Source organism: Lemur catta, chromosome 3 (assembly GCF_020740605.2).
Source record: "Lemur catta isolate mLemCat1 chromosome 3, mLemCat1.pri, whole genome shotgun sequence".
NCBI classification, from domain to species: domain Eukaryota; kingdom Metazoa; phylum Chordata; class Mammalia; order Primates; family Lemuridae; genus Lemur; species Lemur catta.
Window position 1 is genome coordinate 67,743,916 of NC_059130.1, and position 21,883 is coordinate 67,765,798.

At 34.1% G+C, this 21,883-nt stretch overlaps 1 protein-coding gene across 1 annotated transcript in view; it reads right to left on the reverse strand.

The window, feature by feature from the left end:
- MSH4 (mutS homolog 4) overlaps nt 1-21,883 on the reverse strand; it is an 88,787-nt gene that overhangs the window by 24,999 nt on the left and 41,905 nt on the right. The window contains exons 9-15 of the mRNA XM_045547724.1: nt 16,872-16,946; nt 11,557-11,621; nt 10,268-10,437; nt 7,950-8,086; nt 6,787-6,890; nt 5,570-5,694; nt 3,303-3,503 (exon numbers count right to left, since the gene is read on the reverse strand). Coding sequence (XP_045403680.1) covers nt 3,303-3,503; nt 5,570-5,694; nt 6,787-6,890; nt 7,950-8,086; nt 10,268-10,437; nt 11,557-11,621; nt 16,872-16,946 — 877 coding nt within the window. The remainder of the gene's footprint in view (nt 1-3,302; nt 3,504-5,569; nt 5,695-6,786; nt 6,891-7,949; nt 8,087-10,267; nt 10,438-11,556; nt 11,622-16,871; nt 16,947-21,883) is intronic.

Consider the following 21,883-nt stretch of genomic DNA (forward strand, 5'->3'; position numbering starts at 1 on the left):
AAGCAAAACATTTAATGAAACGAAAAAGAGGTGAGTTTTTATCCATAAGACTGTTTCAGCCTGAGAAGTTATTGTGCTAACTAATCTAAAATACTCATCTTGTGAAAACAAGTTGATCTGATTAATGCACCCATCTCCATACATAATGAGATGTAAAAGGCATTCTAACATCATAAGAATATAAAATATACAAGTAGTTGAACTGGAAAAGCATCATATATACAGAACTCTGGATAGATAAAATGGTGAAATAATGGAAGTGAAGAAACAGAGTCAGATTATTCCAGAATTTAAAACAAAGGATGAAGGATAAAGCCTAGTTCTGAGGAATAAAGGCTAGCAGAAAAAGAATGCAAAAGTCAGGCTAATACTAATAAAAATAAAAGCAATATTAATAACAATAGTAATTATAATGACTGCACCTACCATTTCACATACTAGGCATTTTAAATTCATTGTCTTAATTCTCAAAATAATCCATTGAATTAGCTATTATTTTTCTCATTTTACCAATGGAATAGAGGGAGCCAAAGATCACAAAACTAATAAGATGTAGCTCTTCCATGCTACCCTACTTTTTTATTTTCTTAAAAGCATGGATTATAAACCTAGAGCAGTTTCTAACACATAATAATCTCATGGTAACATTTGCTGAAAATAAATAATAAGGTGATGGAGCCAGAATTTGAGTAAGAACTATTTGGCTCAAAACAAAAACAAAAACAAACTTTCCATTTCTCCAAGATATCAGGAATGACCTACTACCTGCTTAAGATTCTGGAGAAGGTGGGTCATTTCGTTAATTTAGAGCAAAGATTCTAGAGTCAGGCTGCCCGGGTTTGAATCCTGGTGTTGCTTCTTACAAGCTACATAATCGTGCACAAATTACTTCTCAATGCTTTGAATTACTCATCCATAATGTAGAGTTAACAATAATATTTATCTTATTAGATTTTTATGATGATTAATTAGGTAATTAATATATGTATTATGATGATACATGCAAGGTACACAGAACAGTGCTTGGCATAGTGAACACTCAGTATTAGCTACTAGGACAAGTTGAGTAGAAAAAGGCAAAGGACTGATCCTGGGTGGTCTCGGGCAATTCTTTGAGCTTGACTTTCCTCATATTATAGACATTCAACAAATCTTTATTGAAGGCCCATTATGTGTTGGGGTGAGTGAAATAGACATGGGCTTTGTTCTTAGAGAGCAAAACTTACTGATTTCTTATATACAATGTTCTTACAAATTTTTTCAGAGGGATTAAATGGGAAAATAAATGTGAAAATGCCAAGTAGAGAATACAGCATATATTAATATTAATTGTATATATTTGTATCTTCTCTGCTCTCTTACCCTTTGCCAACATTTCTTATCTAGATTATCACAGAAGCCCGCCGGCTAGTATTTTGCTTCTAAATGGACTCTATGCACCAGCCAGAGTGATCTATCTAAAAGTCAAATCCTATCATGCTATTCTCTTGGTAAATTTCTTCAGTACATCCCTACAAATTGCTGGATAAAGTTCAATCTCCTCAGGTAAGTACCTAAGGCCCTTCATCATCTAACTCCTACCCATCTCTCCAGCTTTATCTCCCACCACTTCTCACAGTCACTCTTTGCTCTACAAAGCCAAGAAATTACAAAGCCTTGGGAGCATTTGTAGTTCCTTGGGCACATCACACTGTTTTTTGTTTCTGTGCTTTAGAACATGCTCTTATCACTGCCTGGAAAGTCTCTTTCTTTCTCATACCTTCCCCTTAAATACACCGTATTTTATTTATATTATCACACTTAGTCCTTGTAACAATTCTTAGAAGTAGGTACTATTATAATCTTCATTTGCAAATAGGAAAACAAAGGTTTAAGAGATTACATAATTTACCTAAGACTACACAGATAGTAACTGGGCAAGCTGGCAAGCTAGATCTACCTCCAGAGTCTATGTTCTTAACTTTCATGCCTTTCAAGTCCACTGTTGCCTTTTTGCTCAGGCCATATGATATATTATATGCACTTTTAGGTGTTTTAGAGGTTTAAGATGGTCAATGACAAGAGAAAGAGAATAATTATCTTCACATATTTGAAAAGTTAATAACAGGCGAAAGACTATTCTGTGATACATAGAAGATAAGAATTAGGACTAATAAGCAAAAATTATAGAAAGTCAGATTTCAGTTAAGTATAATGAATGCTCTAACAAGTAGAGCAGTCCAACAACTGGACAGTCTGTTTTTTAAAGTACAGAGATCCTCATGTTTATTCAAATAAAAGTATTATTTCACATATGAATCAGACAGTATTCTTATAAGGGGAGGGAAATCAGCTAAGATGTCCTTTTAATTCCAGTAAAAATCAAACTTCAATAAAATATTTACCCTTCATTAATTCATTCATCTCTGATTTCCCTTTCCAATACCAAGGGTGAATTTTTACTGTATCACCAATATTATTATTGCTGTGTTCCCCTTAGAATCCAGTACATTAGATCAGGGTTTCTTACCCATGACACTATTAATATCTTAGACTCAATAAATCTTTCTTTTGTGTTGATGAGAGAGGGGAAGAGAAACTGTCCTGTGCACTGTAGGATGTTTAGCAGCATCCCCGGACTCCACGTTCCTCACAGTTGTGACAAACAAATTCTGGGGGTTGGAGGACCAAAACCACTCCTGGCTGAGAACCACTGCATTAGGGCCAAACATTTCATCTCTGATTTATATAGTCCTCAAGGAAACCCAGTTTTCAGAGATAAGAGTTAAGTTGTGCCTCTACATCAAGAAATACACGACAATGTTGGGTCAGTCACATCTATTTACATGCATGTCTGCACATGTATACATATAATACATCAATTGCTGTAGCCACGTTATTGGTACCCCTCAAATTAAGGGATATGTTTTTCTGCCCAATATTATAATTTTGGAAAAATCTCACAAGGGTTATTGAAGGCAGCTAGCTGGTATCCAATCATTTTATTTTTTCTTACAACCAAGTTTGTTTCTGAACCTGAAATAATTACATGACTCAATTTAGTAATAACTGATACAACATTAATATAGTAAAGACATTACTCCTGTAATATGCCACGAAATTTTTAGTACAACGCAATCCAAATTGGTGGAGTTTAATAAATACTCAATAGTAAAATTTATGATCTACATACTAGACACACTATTATACTTTTAGGTAAGAGAATCGATTTCCAATTATTCTTGGGTTAATTAGGTACCAGGCACAAACCACTTTGAAAAGAAAGCTGAATTGGTAACTATTAATATAAAGCCATAACTTACCAATCTGGGCCATAATCTGACAAAGAGCAATCTGTTTTAAATATGTGGATTTCCCACTCATATTTGGTCCAGTTATGATCAAAAAATTACTCCCTTCTGTAATATAGGTATTATTGGCAACAGGTTTTTCCACAGATATTTTTTCAAGAATGGGATGCCATCCCTGTTTGATTGCTAAAGTATCAGTAAACTCTGGCCGAACTGAAGGAAAAAAAATAAAATTGTTTTAAAAGATTAATATATTTTATTTATATCTAAAGATTTTGTAGTGGGATGTAGTGTACCTTGGTGGTTTCACTAGGGTCAATTTGGGACAATAACACTAAAGTATTATTTTATCCCACATCCCTACCCAAATCCCTCTAAAGTATTAATATAAGGGACACACTCTAATCACAATCATAACTTTTATTCACTTCCAGAGAATTCTAGAATTTAGTTCCCTGTCACTGCTCCAAAACAGTTTATAAAATTTTTAGATTTGCATAGATTAAAAAGAACTAAGTAGGCCGGGTGCAGTGGCTCATGCCTGTAATCCTAGAACTCTGGGAGACTGAGGTGGGAGGATCGCTCGAAGTCAGGAGTTCGAGAGCAGCCTGAGCAAGAGCGAGACCCCGTCTCTACTAAAAATAGAAAGAAATTAGCCAAACAACTAAAAATAGAAAAAATTAGCTGGGCATGGTGGTGCATGCCTGTAGTCCCACTACTCAAGAGGCTGAGGCAGGAGGATTGCTTGAGCCCAGGAGTTTGAGGTTGTTGTGAGCTAGGCTAGGCTGATGCCACGCACTCTAGCCCAGGCAACAGAGGGAGACTGTCTCAAAAAAAAAAAAAAAAAAAGAACTAAGTAGCCACTGACGATACTTTTAAAATAACAATTGATTACCAGTACTACAGAATTGCACATTTACTTACTCTACCTTAAATATTCTTTCAAACATTACCCTACCTTAAACATTATTTCCTTACTTTAAATATCATGCCAAATTTGGCATACTTAGCTTTCAAAATGAGGTATAAAATATAGAGCAAAATCAAATACAAAAGTAATTTTCTGTCTAAGCCCTTGGAGAAATTTTGTCTAAAAATAAAGTTCAGGGGATAGAGCAAATCAGACACAAAAGATTTGTTGATTTACAGAAACAAATAATGATCAGGTCTCTATGGATACCATCCAAAATGGAGGGAGAAGAAGGAAGGTGGAAGGACAAGTGAAAGTTAACATGCTACATATCTCTAAATAAAATGCATAGATAAACTTGAAAACATTAATTATAAAAGTGATGTTGGTGAGAGGAAAAATTTTTAAGTACTTTCAAAAATTCATTATTTATAGGTTTGGAGTTTTAGAACTGTCCCTCTCAAACTAAAATGGAACAAAATTAAATCTTTTAATAGTTAAGAAAACTACTATTGGAATAGCTGACCTCAAAAGGTAAGGTTTTGATTACCAAGGAGATATAAAAGATTGAAAAGTTTTGGCCTATAAAATACCAATGGAAAAAATTAATATTTCCATAAGAAATGTGAAAATATGAAAAAATCTTTGTAAGGTACTCCCAATAAAAATGAATTAACATAATATTTTGGAAATGTTACTGCTGATTTTAACTAGAAATATTTTTAATGTTATTAAGTCTATAATTTTGCAAACATAATAATCATATACTAGTCCTGTAAATTTGCATACTGGAGAATAGTTATTACTGATAAGTTGGAGAAGAAATCTCAAGGGGCTAACTTGAAGTTTTCATTCAACATGAGAAAATTACTTAACATTTATATTCAAGGCCTGTGTATAGACTTGGAATACAAAAACGAATGACATAATTCCTGATCTTGGTATGCTCACATCTAAGGAGCTAGTGGATGAAAGTGCTCAATTTGGAGATTCATTTTTTTCTATTAGTATTCATCACACCACTTCTAATGAATATGCAGACTTGAACTTTATAAATTTAGATCATTGTCATTTTCACCAAAGATACAGCTATACAGTCTTTGTTTGGAAAACCTTTAAAGTTTCCTGCAATTTTTCTTTTTGATTTGCTAATTTGTGAGTGAATAATTTTTTGACTTTTAAGAAATTTTAAAGGTAATTTCACTGTTTTGATTTTGTGTCTTAGTCTTTTAGTTTAGGACCATAGGCAAGAGACTATTAATATACTTCAAGTAAAAAATTTAAAGCATTCATGATTTTTATATAAAATTGTTTAAATGGAATACAAATTTTAGTCTGCAACATGTTTATTCCAAAGAAAGTAACTTACCATAGTCAGAAAGAGTGCAGGCATGAGCAAATGACAGTAGCATATCCAACATTGACACGGTGTCAGACAGTTTATGTAGGCAATGAATATGTTCATAAATCTCACTAAGCAGTTTGCACACTATCCTGAAAGTACATGTTTGGTAAGATATGTAATAATGCCTTTTTAAAAAGGACATACAGTGTAATACTAAAATAATATTAAAGTCATTGCCTGAGGTAATATTCGCAGTTGAGTTGTACACTACAGATAAAGTCTATTGTTCAGTTTTCTCATTCTGGAGATGAGGAAATTGAAGTTTCTGCTCAAGGTCACAGCTACTTAGTGGCAAAGAATACATCTTCTGATGTATTAACACCATGTTTTTGAAACAAATGCTTGTATTAAATATTAATAAAATACTTTTTTATTAGTAGAAATATTTTATATAGGTCAAATAAAGCCCTCACTATACTTGGACAGATCCCATCTGCTAGTAATTTTGCATTTTTGCAAATGTTAAATTCAACACAAAAGCTATTATGTATTTTCTCTCTCATCCATTTTCTCTGTCTCTGTTTCTCTCTCTCTCACACACCCACATGCACACACACACACAAACACAGTATCTGAATAATACAGTTTTTATGTAGCAGAGTTATACTGTGATATAGTGCAAAAGTTTTTCCTTTACAAAGATAAATATATACCCAAGACTTACTATATATCATAATGTCCGTGGTCCATGCCTTAAAACTGTTTTGAAAGTACTTTTCTCTTCTATTATTTTAGCCTAATAAATGTTCTAAACGTTCTATTTCTTCTTTCTAGCTGTATTGCTACTGTTGCATGAACAGCAAAACAACTGACACTATTGTGATATTGCCATGGAAATATCAAGGTGTGAGAAGCTGAGGACCACAGGAAAAGCATAAACTGAAGCCCAAGATGGGCACATGATGTGCCAAATTCAAATTCTACATCATGGAGGAAGGTGTGTTACACAAATATTCGTTATAATGGTATTCCTTTGCAACTAGATTTGCCCTGAAGCATCTGTGAGGCTCAGTGATCCTAACATTCATAATTCTACAATGGTCTGTAATCAGAATGTTATGCTAACATTCATAATTCTACAATGGTCTGTAATCAGACAGAAAGCCAATTGATAAAATTTATCATAGTTTCTCAAATTAAACCAGTTTAATTTAATATTCAAATACTTCAAATGCTCTTACATATAAGTCATGTGATAGATTTCTCGCAAAGACTCTTGGCATCTTTCATTCATTTTAATTAAATCTGTTGATGTAAAGCTATAAGAATTTTTCACTTTAGAAATCTGCCAGGAAATTAAAAAACAAATGTCAAGATACACACACATTCCTATGAAATAAAACATACAGATTTTAAATAAGAGAAATATACGTAATTAGCTCAATCACTTTAATTTTGAGATACAATATCATAAAGAAAGTATTAAGTAATGTTTGTGAAAGATAAAAGGAAGATTGCTTCAAAGAATAAAGCAGGGTATTTTTGCCTAGTCCAGCTGACATGAGTATTTTGATAAGTCTTAAAATGGCTTTGTAGAAATGTTAGAACACTGCATCTTACTACCAAGTGACATGCATGATTGACAGTAGTGATCCTCACTCCATCTCTGACCCCTACCTCAGTATTTGTCCCATATCTGAACCTCAATCAATCTCTAACCCCATTATTGAGTTGGAGTTTCAACCCATTCTTTACTACATCCATCTGTCATTACTTGGTAACACTACGTGTGTATGTGTATACATATACACACACATATGCCTGAAAGCTAAATGGTTTGTTTTTATCAAAAAGTCCTCCCTGGAAGCAGAGACAACAAAGATTAGAGTGGGTTAGATTTTCCCAAATGAGTATATTGTGGAGGAGATAGTATGTGTGTAGGAAAAAGTATTTCCATGGTCCAAAGTTTTGGAAATATTCAATTTTAAAAAGTTAACTATATTTTACATCAGGACTTTTTAAACCTTTAATAGGTAGATGTGCCTTAAGAACTACCTAAAATAGGAGGTGGTGCACTATTTTCCTAATTCCTTTTTATCAAAAACACCTTTTGCATTTTCTTCATTTTCCTTTGATTCTCACACCAAGCTCCCAGAACTGTGGGAAACACTGAGTTTTGTATTCCTCCAAAAAAGTTTCTAAATCACTCTTAGATTAGTATGAGATTCTAAATCACTCTCAGTTTAGTATTAGATTACTTAGGTGGGTGGGTAAGAGTAGGAGAAGCTGCAATATATAGAACATTCAACAATTTGGCATGTAAAACTCAAGGAGTGCCTGAAAATATGTAAATGTAGTTCTGTAAAATCAGGAACAATAATTTCCTAACCACTCTAGAATAAACCTTAATAAATTCTGAAGGAAGTTGATCACTGGGTAGAGCTATACAATCTGTAGTCATCTGGATGAAAAATCCTCGCGCAGAACTAAAACTTGTTCTTAAAGGAAGATTATATTTTTCTCCAAGCTGTGATATCATTCCTAGTGATCAGAAAAACAGAAAACAAAATGAAGGAATTTTAATGAGAAAATTACTTTTTCTGTTTAGGGAATCATATAATTTTTTGTTATTTTATACATAAGTAGGAATGTCTTGCTACTATTTCAAATGCTAATGACTTTTAATGTCCAAAAGATGTGGTTAAGTATTATTTTTAAAAAAATAAAAACCAAAAACAATACAAAAGTACTCATTATGATAAGTATTTTTTAAAGGATAATAAATGGCAAAAAATTTAAATTAAAAAGATAGAACAAAGACTATTCTGTAATATATGTGTTAGGAATACTAGGGTTTTTAACACATTATTCATTCCACTTCATATCATTTATTCCACCTTTTTTTTAAAAAAAAAGAAGATAATAATCATATGAATTACAGTAATCATTAATTCCCAATTAGAAATTTCATCTATAAAACATTTTACAATATAAAATATTCCAAAAAGTAAATAGATGATTCATCAAATATAATTCCTGAAAAATTCCAAATCTCCCTTATCAATTTCATGCTCACTTCAGAATTCTAAATTTATATTTCTAACTTGATAATCATTAATACTTTGAACACTACTTTAAAAAAACTAACATATTTATTATTCAAAGCAGTTCCTCCTGATTTTCCTGCTTTTCTCAATGGTACCACCATTCTTAGGCTAGAAATCTCAATTAGCACTAATGGCTACATTTCTGTTTACTGTGGCCATATCTACTTAACTAGTAACTCCTATCAATTTTTCCTTCAACTCTTGCATTCTTCTCCTCTCATATATATTGCTATCACCCTAAATAATGCTTTATTAACTTGAAATAATTTAAGCTGGTCTCCCTGTCTCCATTTCTCCACTCAAATTCATTCAGTATATTTTCTTGATCCATTTCAACCCACAGAACAAAAACATCTCAGTGTCTCTTCATTCTCCTTGGGAAAAAAAATCCAAACTCTTGGCCTTCAGATACTAAATTCTGGTCCCCAGTCTACATTTCTGATCTTATCTCTTATTAGTTCTGTAAGAGAGAATGTCCTATTCCATGCTAACAGATTTGTTCACTCATTCCTCAAGGTTTCCCTGTGCCCCTCTGCTTCTGCTTGTACCACTGCCAGCAGGTAGAATTCCTCTCTAGGCTAATCCATCTACTAAAAACCTTCTCACCCTCTGTCCCTCCACACCCAGTCACTCTCTGTGCCCTCTAACCTACTCGGTTTTTCTTCATATATTTTATATCCATGTGAAATTATATGAATATATGATCGATATAATCAATATTGATATACACATACATACACACATATATATGTATGCATATGTTTGTTGCTTTATTGTCTGCCTCCCTTACCATATATAAGCTCCATGAGGACCGAGATTTTGTCTTGCTCATTATGCGTTCCCAGTATATAGAACAGTGTCAACATGTAGTAGGAGCTCAATAAATATTTGTTAAAAGAATTACTGGACTGGCTCAAATGCCACCTCTTTTAGATAAAAATGATATCTCTCCTGCTACTGGAACCTTCTAGTATTGACAGCCTACATTTTTTCATAGAGTTATACACAATGTTTTATAAAGGTAAGTCTATATTTAAGTTTCCAGGACAGAAGAGACACATTGCAACACTTTGACATCTTTATTTTTTATTTTTATTTTTATTTTTTGAGACAGAGTCTCACTCTATTGTCTGGGCTAGAGTGCCGTGGCATCAGCCTACCTCACAGCAACCTCAAACTCCTGGGCTCAAGCAATCCTCCTGCCTCAGCCTCCCGAGTAACTGGGACTACAGGCATGCACCATCACACCTGGCTAATTTTTTCTATATATTTTTAGTTGTCCGGTTAATTTCTTTCCATTTTTTAGTAGAGATGGGGTCTCACTCTTGCTCAGGCTGGTCTTGAACTCCTGACCTCGAGCAATCCTCCTGCCTCAGCCTCCCAGAGTACTAGGATTACAGGCGTGAGCCACCACGCCCGGCCAACATCTTTATTTTTTTTTAAATAAAAAAAAATTTCCTTAAATGGCAATATATGTTACCCTTATGTTTTGGTAACAAAAATTAAATTAAAAATATGCATGGCTAGTCTTCAGCAGCAAAAAAAACATAGCATGTCCTAAAACATTTGTTTTATTCCTAAAAAACAGAAAAGTGTGATAAAATAAATAAATTACCTGCTATGTCATCTACAATCTCTGTATATGTTCTTCTAGCTATGTCAAGAAATTCATTTATGTTAGACCTCACTGCATAGCACTTCTGAGTCCTCATATTTAGGCAACCTTTCATGTATCTTGCATCATCATTAATTACTGTTTTAATCTTTTCAAGTATGATTCCAAACCTAACATTAAGGCAGAAAAAGAACATTATAGGCATTAAGTCAGTTATTTTAATTTATAATTTGAATCACAGTTAATGAGAGCAAATTTTTGTTGAAAGTTATGTTGAAATAAATAATTAAGCAATAAATACTTAAATTTACATAAGTTAGGGGTATGACTATGTCAATTTTAGACTATTTCATTAGTTAGGACTAGTCTAAAACAGCATGAGGCCACCAAAAAGAATTCTGTATCTGCTAATAAATATAGATCTTCCAAATTATACATACTGACTGTGCCTGTGAGTACAAAGTATATCTCTAAAGAACTGTTATAAAACTTCTGGCTTCATTCTTATTTACTCAGTAAATATTTACTTACACCATGTATCAAGCACTGTTTTAGGTACAGGGATTCAAAGAAGGATTACATACGGTCCCTGCCCTCAGTAGAGGCGAGGGAGACTAAACACATACTGTGAGACGGTATAATAGGAACCTCACAATTATCAGTGATCAAGTGCAGTGATTATGCAAACCAGAAATCTGGTAACACCTATTTTCCTAACCTTTCCTTTATTCTGTTCTGTATTTTATTTATAGTTAAGCTGGCTTTATTATTAACTTCAATTTGTGGCCTCACACGGGGTATGAATCTTGAATCAATAAAATAACAGTTCTTAAATATCACAAATCTTTTCAGTTCAGAACCAAGGTGCCACTGCTAATAATTTAACAATATTAAAATTGAACTGTATTTAGATCTTATTCAATATTCATATCTACTATTTTTGGTTACATTAGACACTTCATGATTGAACAAATGAAAAAATATATTTTTATTTTTTGTAAGTCTTTCCATGGAGAATGGTTAAAAGGAGAAATATTAAAATTGTGCATGTATTTCAATTTTTCATGTTATTCTAATTGCCCATTAACACAGATAATCAATGTGTTGTTACTCTATTTTTTGTACTTGTAAGATATAATGTATAATTAGAATTTTGATGAATAGTTTAAAGAGTCTATCAATCAAAACTCAGGTAATTGTTCTACAGAATACCATTAGAGTCTTTAAAATCAGTTATAATCAGGAAGAAAAGAATAATCTGATATTTTATTAAGTTGTGCAACAAAGACCTCTTGTCTTCCAAGGAACCATAGTAAGCTCTTAATAGAGGTGTGTTACAGTTCTTCAGAGCAATCTATGAAAGAATAAAACAAAAAAGAGTTAAGGTTAATAAATTATGACATCATTCAAACATAGCACTTTATATATGTTTAATATTTTACCAAGTGCTTTCTTGCGTCATTTTCTCATTCATATACTCATAAAAAATATTTTAGGTATATTAAATGAGGACAGATGGTATCTGTTCCATTTTTCAGATAAAAAGCAAATGACTAGTAAGTGCCATCCACTGTTTCATCATTGTGACCTTTATTTTTCTTGTCTTTCAGCTAATTGTTAATATCCAACTACTTATAGAGGTAGGTATTAAACAACTACTGTTGTACATTTAGAGTATTCTACATATAATTCCAAAATTTGAGTTAGATATACATTAAACCCAAAAAAGTGCTTTGTATATTCATAAATAGAGCAATTTCGCCATTCTTATATGGCAAAAGTAGGAATTTTATTTTGCTTAATGAAAACTGTGAGTGGTCACCAACTGAATAAACAGAAAAGAGAAAACATAGTTAACCTGATCTTTACCGTGTATTTTAAAATGATATGAGGCAATGGCATGAATTTTTTTGCTTTTGAATAGAAAATAATATGCACATACTGATAAAAACTAGAAAATTAATAGAAGCATAAAGAAAAAAAATAAGTCACTCATAATTCTACTACCCTTCCAAAGGTGAATAAATGTCATGTTATATTTCCTGTCACTATCTGAAGTTAAAAAATTTATATCACTGTATGTTTCTTACCCATTCCCACTCCCCATTTAATACAGGTGAGTAGCCCTTATCCAAAATTCTAGAGATCAGAAGTGTTTCAGATTCTGGATTTTTTAAGATTTTGGAATATCTGCATATACATAATGAGATATCTTGGGGATAGAACCCAAGTCTAAACATGAAACTCATTTATGTTTCAAATATACCTTATACACATAGCCTGAATTAATTTTATACAATATTTTTAATATTTTTGCACACGAAACAAAAGTTTGTATATATTGAACCATCAGAAAGCAAAGATGTCACTATCTCAGCCACCCATGTGGACAATCTCTGGTTGTTTGGCATCATCATCATTCCTGACCCTGAATTTTACAAGCTACCAATAAATAATAATTTTCTTACTCTTATTCACACATAAGTACTTAACAGTAAAAAAATGGCATACCATTAATACAGTGAAGAAATAACGAGTATAATCAGCACAGTAGTGTCACCAGAATACTTGTTTTAGCGATTAAATAACAGCAACAAACAATGACACACTTTTGGTCTCTTAAGTCACTGTGTCCAAGCATTGGCAACAGCATGTATGACATCCTTCACACCAAACTCCTTTTGAAAACCCTCCACACCCATGCCTCTGTCCTCTGTTGTTAGCATGGTAGTCAAGAAAGTGTTTTTATATTTACTCTTCATTGATCTGATACCCTGGTCGCAAGGCTAAATTAATGAATTCATGTTTAGGGGAAAATACATGACATAAACATATTTTTGATGAGAATTTCAGCTGAAAGATGAGCAAGACAGTTGTCAAGGAATAACAAAGTCTTGCAGTCATCATCCAGTCCAGCTTCCATACAGTAAGCATAAGCTACTGGTACAAAATGTATGTGAAACCAATCAGAAAAGAAGTTCTTGGTGATTCAAGCCTTTTTGTTAGCATAATAATGGACAGGTAAGAAATTCACTCCTCAGAAACAGTGAGGACACAACTTCTGCCTGTAACAAGTTTATACTTACTCATGCCTGCTACATTGGCATATCCCAGCCTAGTTACTTTGTCTTTGGCATCCTTAATTCCTGTAGGGGCTGTCTCATCAGCTGTAGTCAGTGTCTTTCTTGGGCAATAATGCCAAAATAGTGATGTTTCATCAGCATTACAGACTTAATTCTGGCATCAGATTTTCATCAGTGATGATCCTGGCAAACTCGTCAATGAATATCTCCAATGCAGATAACGCAGATCAGCAGCTGCATTATCACCACAGATCTTTAAAAATTTAATTCTGTGTCTTTTCTTAATTTTCTGCAACCAGCATGTTGAATAGTAACAGTTCCCTTCAATTTTCAGTTCACTGCAGTAGATCTTTGCTTGTTTCATGAGTAGCATACCATTAAGTGGCATGTGTTCATTGTGATGCTGACAGATCCATTCTTTCAAGACAATCAAGATCTTCATTTTTAGCTTTATCCAGTGTTTTGTTGTTTTTCATTAACTTCTTTTTATCACTTTCAGGATAGAACTCCAATAGTTTATCCTTCTGTTTCTTCAGGTCTTGTATATTGGTCATTCCAACACCATACTATTCTGTAAAACGTTTCACTCTTACACCACTGTCCAGTTTCTCTAATAGCTTGACTTCCTGTGTTATAGATAAACATAAATGCTTCCTTCTTCTGTTATCACTGTTACCTATAGGGGTATCTTGCAGGCATTTTTGACATTTTCAAGAATGTCTTTACACCACACAGCAAAGACTAAGCAAAAAACACAGTGAATAATGCATGTAGGTCTTGGCTCCATTTGGGGGCACTGTGGAAAACCTGCCCTTGGTGCGTCTGGCCAGCACAAATGCCATTTTATTACCTTTTGTGGATGTGTTTGCATTAAAGAAGCTGGGTGTGTGCAGAAAAGATACATCACAGATGAAGGCGGCTGGGAGGACCTTTTTTTCTGAATAAACTGTGTTGTGGAGGTGCCTGCAGTTTGACTGCAAACCATCACATGAGGTCAGGTGCAGAATTTTCCACTTGTGGTGTCCTGATGTCATTCTGGCACTCAAAAAGTTTCAGATTTGGGAGTATTTTGGATTTTCAGATTAGGGATGCTCAACCTGTACTACATCATAAGTGTGGGAATCTTTTCGTTCCAAAAATTTTTAATAATTCATAATATTTCACCCTGTGGAAAGCAAATACTCTCTTCCCCTAATTATTGGAGTTCTGTACTACTTATAATTTCTCATTGATATGAATAATGCTGCAATGACCATCATTGGACATAAATCTTGGTCAACATTTCTGGAAAGCTTTTTCAGACAAATATCTAGAAATAGTACTATAGGATCGAAAGATATATTTTGTGAATATTTCCTGTAAAGTGTGTACAATTCATATCCCTACAACCTGTTTAAGAAGTTGCTTGTTGCACTGATTTCTAATTAGCAGAGAGTTACATCTATTAAGAAAAATAAAAATCTCTGCTTTTGATAGATAAAAAATATGGTTTTAATTTGCATTTCTTTGATTAATAATGAGGTTAACATTTTTGGTACAATTTATTAGTCACTTTGATTTCCATTTTTGAGTCATTTTCCATATTTCCATTGACATTCTTGTATTTTCTCATGAAACTGTATGAGTTTTATGATGAAAGAAATTAGAATTTTGTCTGTCATTTGTTATAAATTTTTCCTTTCTTTGCCTTTTACTTTGCTCTTGACATACCAAAGTTTAAAATTTGTGTTTCATCAAATCTATCAATATTTTTCTGGTTGATTTATTCCACCTCTTTCATTATAAGAAACGTGATAACATTTTTGAAATATTTTTTCAAATTATTCTCATTATATTTATTAGAATGATCACTATAACAAGATTCTTTCATATGTTTCATTATTTTTTCTTTTGAAAAAGTTATTTCTTTTTTTTTTTTTTTTTTTTTTTGAGACAGAGTCTCGCTCTGTTGCCCGGGCTAGAGTGAGTGCCGTGGCATCAGCCTGGCTCACAGCAACCTCAGACTCCTGGGCTTAAGCGATCCTACTGCCTCAGCCTCCCGAGTAGCTGGGACTACAGGCATGAGCCACCATGCCCGGCTAATTTTTTGTATATATATTTTTAGTTGGCCAGATAATTTCTTTCTATTTTTAGTAGAGACGGGGGTCTCGCTCTTGCTCAGGCTGGTCTCGAACTCCTGACCTCAAGCAATCCACCCGTCTCGGCTTCCCAGAGCTAGGATTACAGGCGTGAGCCACCGCGCCCGGCCAAAAAAGTTATTTCTTTTTATCAATTTAATAAAAAATGCTTTGCACAGTGTAGTACTTAAAAATTGATGAGAAAATCACCATTTTGTAACTATCAGAGTAAAAATTACTTCAGGGAAGAGTCATCAATAAATTCTAAAATCAATGGGTAAAAATTTGATAAGGAACAAGGTTGCTTACACATTCTCTAAGTATCCACAGATTACTTACTTATTAATTACAAAAGAAAATATGACAGCTTTGTAGTGAAGAAACTGATCAAAGTTAAGATCATCAAGAATAGGGAAACGGGGCCGGGCGCGGTGGCTCACGCCTGTAATCCTAGCACTCTGGGAGGCCGAGGCGGGTGGATTGTTTGCGCTCAGGAGTTCGAGACCAGCCTGAGCAAGAGCGAGACCCCATCTCTACTAAAAATAGAAAGAAATTATCTGGCCAACTAAAATATATATATACAAAAAATTGCCGGGCATGGTAACACATGCCTGTAGTCCCAGCTACTCGGGAGGCTGAGGCAGTAGGATCGTTTAAGCCCAGGAGTTTAAGGTTGCTGTAAGCTAGGCTGATGCCACCACGGCACTCACTCTAGCCCAGGCAACAAAGCAAGATTCTGTCTCAAAAAAAAAAAAAAGAATAGAGAAATGATATCATGTGCCTCCTGAGCTGATGTACTAGGAAGGCTATAACATTGCACATACAGTATTACTGCTAAATATGTGTAAGATGAATTTTTTTAATAAGATGAATTTAATCATGAGGACACAATCACACAAACTGAGGAACATCCTATAAGACAACTGACCCTCACACTTCAAAATGTCAAAATCAAAAGACTTGGAAATTTTTCTAGCTTAAGGACTTTAAAGAAACATGACACTAAATACAATACATGGTCCTGGATTGAACCTTGTATCAGAAAATAAAATGCTACTAAGAACATTATTAGGAAAATTGGATATATACCATATAATAGAATTGTATCAACATTAAATATCTTGAATTTGATAATAATATTGTGGTTATTAATATATAAAAGAATATCCTTGTTCTTAGGAAATATGCACTTTAGTACGTAGGTACTGCAACTTATTCTCAAGTGGTTCAGAAAAAATAATAAGGATAATAATCTGTACGTGTGTGCTGTATACATAAAGAGAAAAAATATAGGGAATTCATTATGTTCTTGAAACTTTCTCTAAGTTCAAAATTATTTCTAAACAAAAACTTTAAAAAATGATGCTGGACATGTTTTGTATGATACCCACACATATAAATTACCTTCAAAGAATCCACAAGTTCCAAGGTATGTTTTAGGTATATTAAATTTGTTATCTTTGATTCAGCTGCATTGACCTGTTAAGATAAAAATCCAAATGTGGACATTATAAATAATTAATACAAGAATGAGTTTTCCTCTTGAACATTGTACTCTTATCATATTCCATATATTTTTATATATCAGTCTAGCCAGCATGCCAGCCTACAGAATGATTAGCAATTACTGACCCACCATAATACACCTAGTGGACTAGTCTCCTGAAAGTCTGATAATGAGTTGAGTTCACCTCATTGTGTTCAACTGTCATTTCTATTTCAGTCCCTTGGGTCCAATTTAAACTGCAATAGCAAAAGGAGATACAGTTTAATCCTGAGCAGCATCAAGAGACTAAAACTAACTGAAAAAGGCACAAAAGATATTTGTGGATAGATGATATCCACATCTTTGTGGCTGAACCCAAATCTCCTGGACAGTTAGAGAGCAACATCAATTTCTCTCATAGGTTCCTGTCTGTGCAAGGAAAATAATTTTCACAATTCCAGTAGTCCAAATTAATTACAGTTTTCAAAATAAAGCAACATCAACATTCTAAATCTTATAAATAAACTTTATATAAATAAATAACACTCTCTCTAGAGTTGCACAATGGTACTGAACCAGGTGAAATGAGGACTGTTCTTGTGCATGGAGTAATTTATGAATGGACAGAAGGAGTGGGTTTTTAGGAAATTACAATTATGACATAATGTACTTGATATGGGGCTATTTATTTTTGAGATGACCTGATCTATATCCTCACTGCACAATACCTGGACTGTTCTAGGACCATATGGATCAGTCGTAACAAGTTGTAATGAATGTTGTTAGCTCCCCAAAGGGTTATTTCTTGTTCTCTTAGGTGGATTTTTGAAATTAGCTGGAAGACTAAAAATAAATAAAATTTACCAAACAGAAGACAACTATCATCACTGTCACCAATGAACAATACTTCCAAAAATAGCCAACACACTCTTGAAAAAGAAAAAGGTGGAAGGACTAACTGTGCTGAATATATCAACTTCCAATAAAATTACAGTAATTAAGAAACTGTGGTATTGGCACAAGGAAAGACAGAGAGATGAATGGAACAGAATAAAGAGTCTAGAAACAGACTCGTCAAAGGTTGACTGCAAAGCAGTGGGGAAAGGACGGTCTTTTCCATAATTAGTACTAGTATTGAATACAATTATGAATTAAAAAAAAGAAACATGGCCCTTTCCTCATCTCACAAACAAAAACTAATTCCAGGTGGATTGTAGATGTAAATACAAAAGGTAAAACAATAAAACATCTGGAATATAATGAAGAATATCTTCACGGCCTTGGGTGCTTTAATTAATTATTAGAGATCTTGTAATTTATGATTTGGCATCTATTAATCACACAAACTAACAGGCAAAGTTGTTTATATCTCCCTTGCAGCCTAGCTTTTGCAGGCATGTAAACCTTATATTACAAAATATCCAATCACAAATCCCAACATCTGTGTTTCACTTCCTGCCCAATAGGAGGACATCCCACCCTACCAACATCTTGGCACTGTAGTAATAAAATAAAGGCTTTTGCCCATGGTTTCCCCCTTGCTCCTTCTGTCTCCTGACAGACCCTGTTACTTTCTAGTGTGCCCTCTTCTTTTGGGAACCATAAGTAATAAAATCTTCTTTCAATGGCATTGGCTTCTCTGTGTTGTGTTGTCATTTAATCACTTCCATAAATCAAAATCCCACAGATACAATCAAGACATTGGAGTAGAAAAAGACTTCTTAAGTATGACATAGCAAACACTAACTATAAAGGAAAAAACTGAGAAACTAGATTCATTTTAATTAAGAACTTCTATTCATCAAAAAATACTACTGATCTAGGATAGGTTCTCCAAAAGACAACTTTGAGAAACTGGAATTTGAGGGCAAATAATTTATTTTAAAAGTAATTCCACCAAGAATAGACAAGGGAGCAGAGAAGAGAGGGAAGGAAAGGATACTAATGCAGGATGCATTAATAATGATCAGGTTACCAATGTAGGGTACTTTTGGCTTAATCTTGTCAGAGACCACTGAGAGATGGTGTAGGGCAAGCTTCAGGAGTTATCTGCAGAGGTAAGGAAAATGAAGTGTTTATTCACCAACTCCTATTCAGTATTGGTTAAGAGCTGTTGCCAAGGGCATCAACTCCCTGATACTCTGGCATCCTGCAGACAGAGAAGGTTTCCCTTGCACAAAAGGGAATACCAAGGCAATGTGGGTAGCACACCAACAGCATTGTGTTGCATCAGCTCTACAATACTCAAGGCAAGAGCAAACTACAAAGTGGGACCTTTTTTTGGTTCTATGGAACACAGAACCAACAAAGGAACACATAAAACCAACAAAGGGCTCACATCTAATATATAAAAAGTAGCTCTACAAATCACAAAAGAATATAAAATAAACTCAATATAGAAAAACGAACAAGATGGAAGGGGAGGGGGTATGGGTAAATTCACACCTAATGGATGCAGTGTGCACTTTCTGGGGGATAGGCATGCTTGTAGCTCTGACTTAGGCAGTGCAAAGTCAATATATGTAACCAAAGGGTGTGTACCCCCATAAATTCTGAAATTAAAAAAAGTGAACAAGAGCCTGAATAAAACTTTCACAAAATAAAATATTCAAATGGCCAATATATTATACATATAAAAAGGTGTTCAACCTCCTTAACAGGAAAGTGCAAATTAAAACCACAGTGCAATACCACTATTTACCAACCACTATGGCTAATATTTTAAAACTGGAAATATCAGGTTTTGGGGAAGAGCAATGGGAGTTCTCATACACTGATGATGAGAAGGTAAATTGATACAATTATTTTTAAAAACATTTTGGCATTATCTACTAAAATTAAAGATATACATACCACTTGACCCAGAAATTCCTCTCCTAACTATATACCCAATAAAGATGTGTTCACAATTATATTAAGAGACAGATACAAGATTGTTTAGCTGTACTATTTCTAATTGCCAAAAACTGTCACAATTCCATAGCACAACAGTGATGAGATGGACAAATAATGGCATATTCATACAGTGGAATATTATATAGCAATGGAAATAAATGAGCTAAAGCTACATGCAAGAGCATAGTTAAATCTCACAAACATAATGTTGACTAGAAGAAGTCAGACATAAAAAATATACACTGAATGATTCCTTATATGTCAAGTTTTTAAAAGAACAAAGAAATTACAAAGAAAAACAAAAAAGTGATTACTAAAAGTGGCTTCTCTTTGGAAGGAGGTAGAAAACAATGAATGGGAAGAAGTAGAAGGTGATTTCTTGAAGTACTGGCAATATCTATTTCTTTACTTGAGTGACGATTACATGGATGTTTATTTTGTGATAAATCAATGAGCATTCCACTTTTTTTACGAGTTTCTATATGTACATTATTATTTCTCATTACCTTAAAAAAGGCTAAAAATGATAATAAACAGAAAGGCAGGAAGAAAACAAGGAGAGGGTACTCCTCTCTAAGGCAAAGGGATAAAATATTCAAGGAAAAGAGTGTGTCAAATTTTGCTGCTAGGTCAGGTACAATGAGCACTGCATTAACCACTGGACTTAGCAATGTGAAGATCATTGGTGGCCCTGATAAGAAAAGTTTTAGTGCAGTTGTGGATGAAGATTGATTTAAATGGGTTTAAATGGGTTTGGAGAGAAAAGGAGAGTAATTAGAGACATCAATTACAGATAGTCCTTTGAAGAAATTTTGCTGTAAAGAGAAACAGAAATAGGAGAAAAGTAGAAGGGGAAGTAATACCAAGCAAAAAAAAAATATGTTTTTTTTGTTTGTTTGTTTTAATGGTAACTCCAAGTTTGTATGCCAGTAAAAACAAACAAGTACAAAGGTGAAAATTGACAGATACAAGACAAGGAAAATTCAGAAGTGCTGTCCCTTAAGAGGCAAGAAGACAAGGAATCCAGTGCACAAAATCAGCGGCAGCATTAGATTCTCAGGAGTGCAAGCCCTATTGTAAACTGTGTATAGGTGGGATCTAGGATACACGTTCCTTATGAGACTCTAATGCCTGATGATCTGAGGTGAAGCTGATGTGATGATGCTAGTGCTGGGGAGCAGCTGCAAATACAGATTATCATTAGCAGAGAGGTTTGGCTGCACAATAAATGTAATGCGCTTGAATCATCCCGAAACCATCCCCTCCACCCTGGTCTGTGGAAAAATTGTCTTCCACAAAACTGGTCCCTGGTCAAAAAGGTTGGGGACCACTGGGGTAAAGGAAGGAATTGGTATTAAAGTAAATAACAGAACATACAGAGGGTGAGAGGTAGAAAAAAATAAAAATAGTAAATAACACCATCTCCTATAACATACCACACTCCCCCTAATCTCAGAGACTTAATATTAATACAACAATAATTTATTTTTTGTTCACACACAGTCCAACGTGGTTCTGATGTGGATGGAAGGGCAGCCTTCCACAGGGACTCAGGTTCCTTCTATCTTGTGGCTTCACCATTCCTCTGCTGGATCCTCTGCATCCAATTAGAAGAGGAGGAAAGAGCAAATCCTTTATGGGTAAGGGCTCATGTGGCATTTATCACTTTTACTCACATTCTCCTGGCCAAAAGACAGTCACTCTCTCTAGAAGGGAGGCTGAGAAACATAATCTAGCTGTATACCCAGAAAGTAGAGGAAATAGGTTTTGCTGAATATATGGTAGTTACTGCCAAAAATGTGCTGAAGGTCAAAGGAGAGAGAAGATGGATTTAAACAATTTCTGAGCTCATGAAATAAACAAATATACAACGAAAATATAGAATGACTGCTGGGCAGCCTTAAGAATGCTCTTAATAGGAGTGAGGCAGAAGACATAGACCTTTGGAACAGGACTGAGAATCCGGAGATGAAACCATCTGCATATTGTCATCTAATCTTTGACAAAGCAGACAAAAATATACACTGGGGAAAAG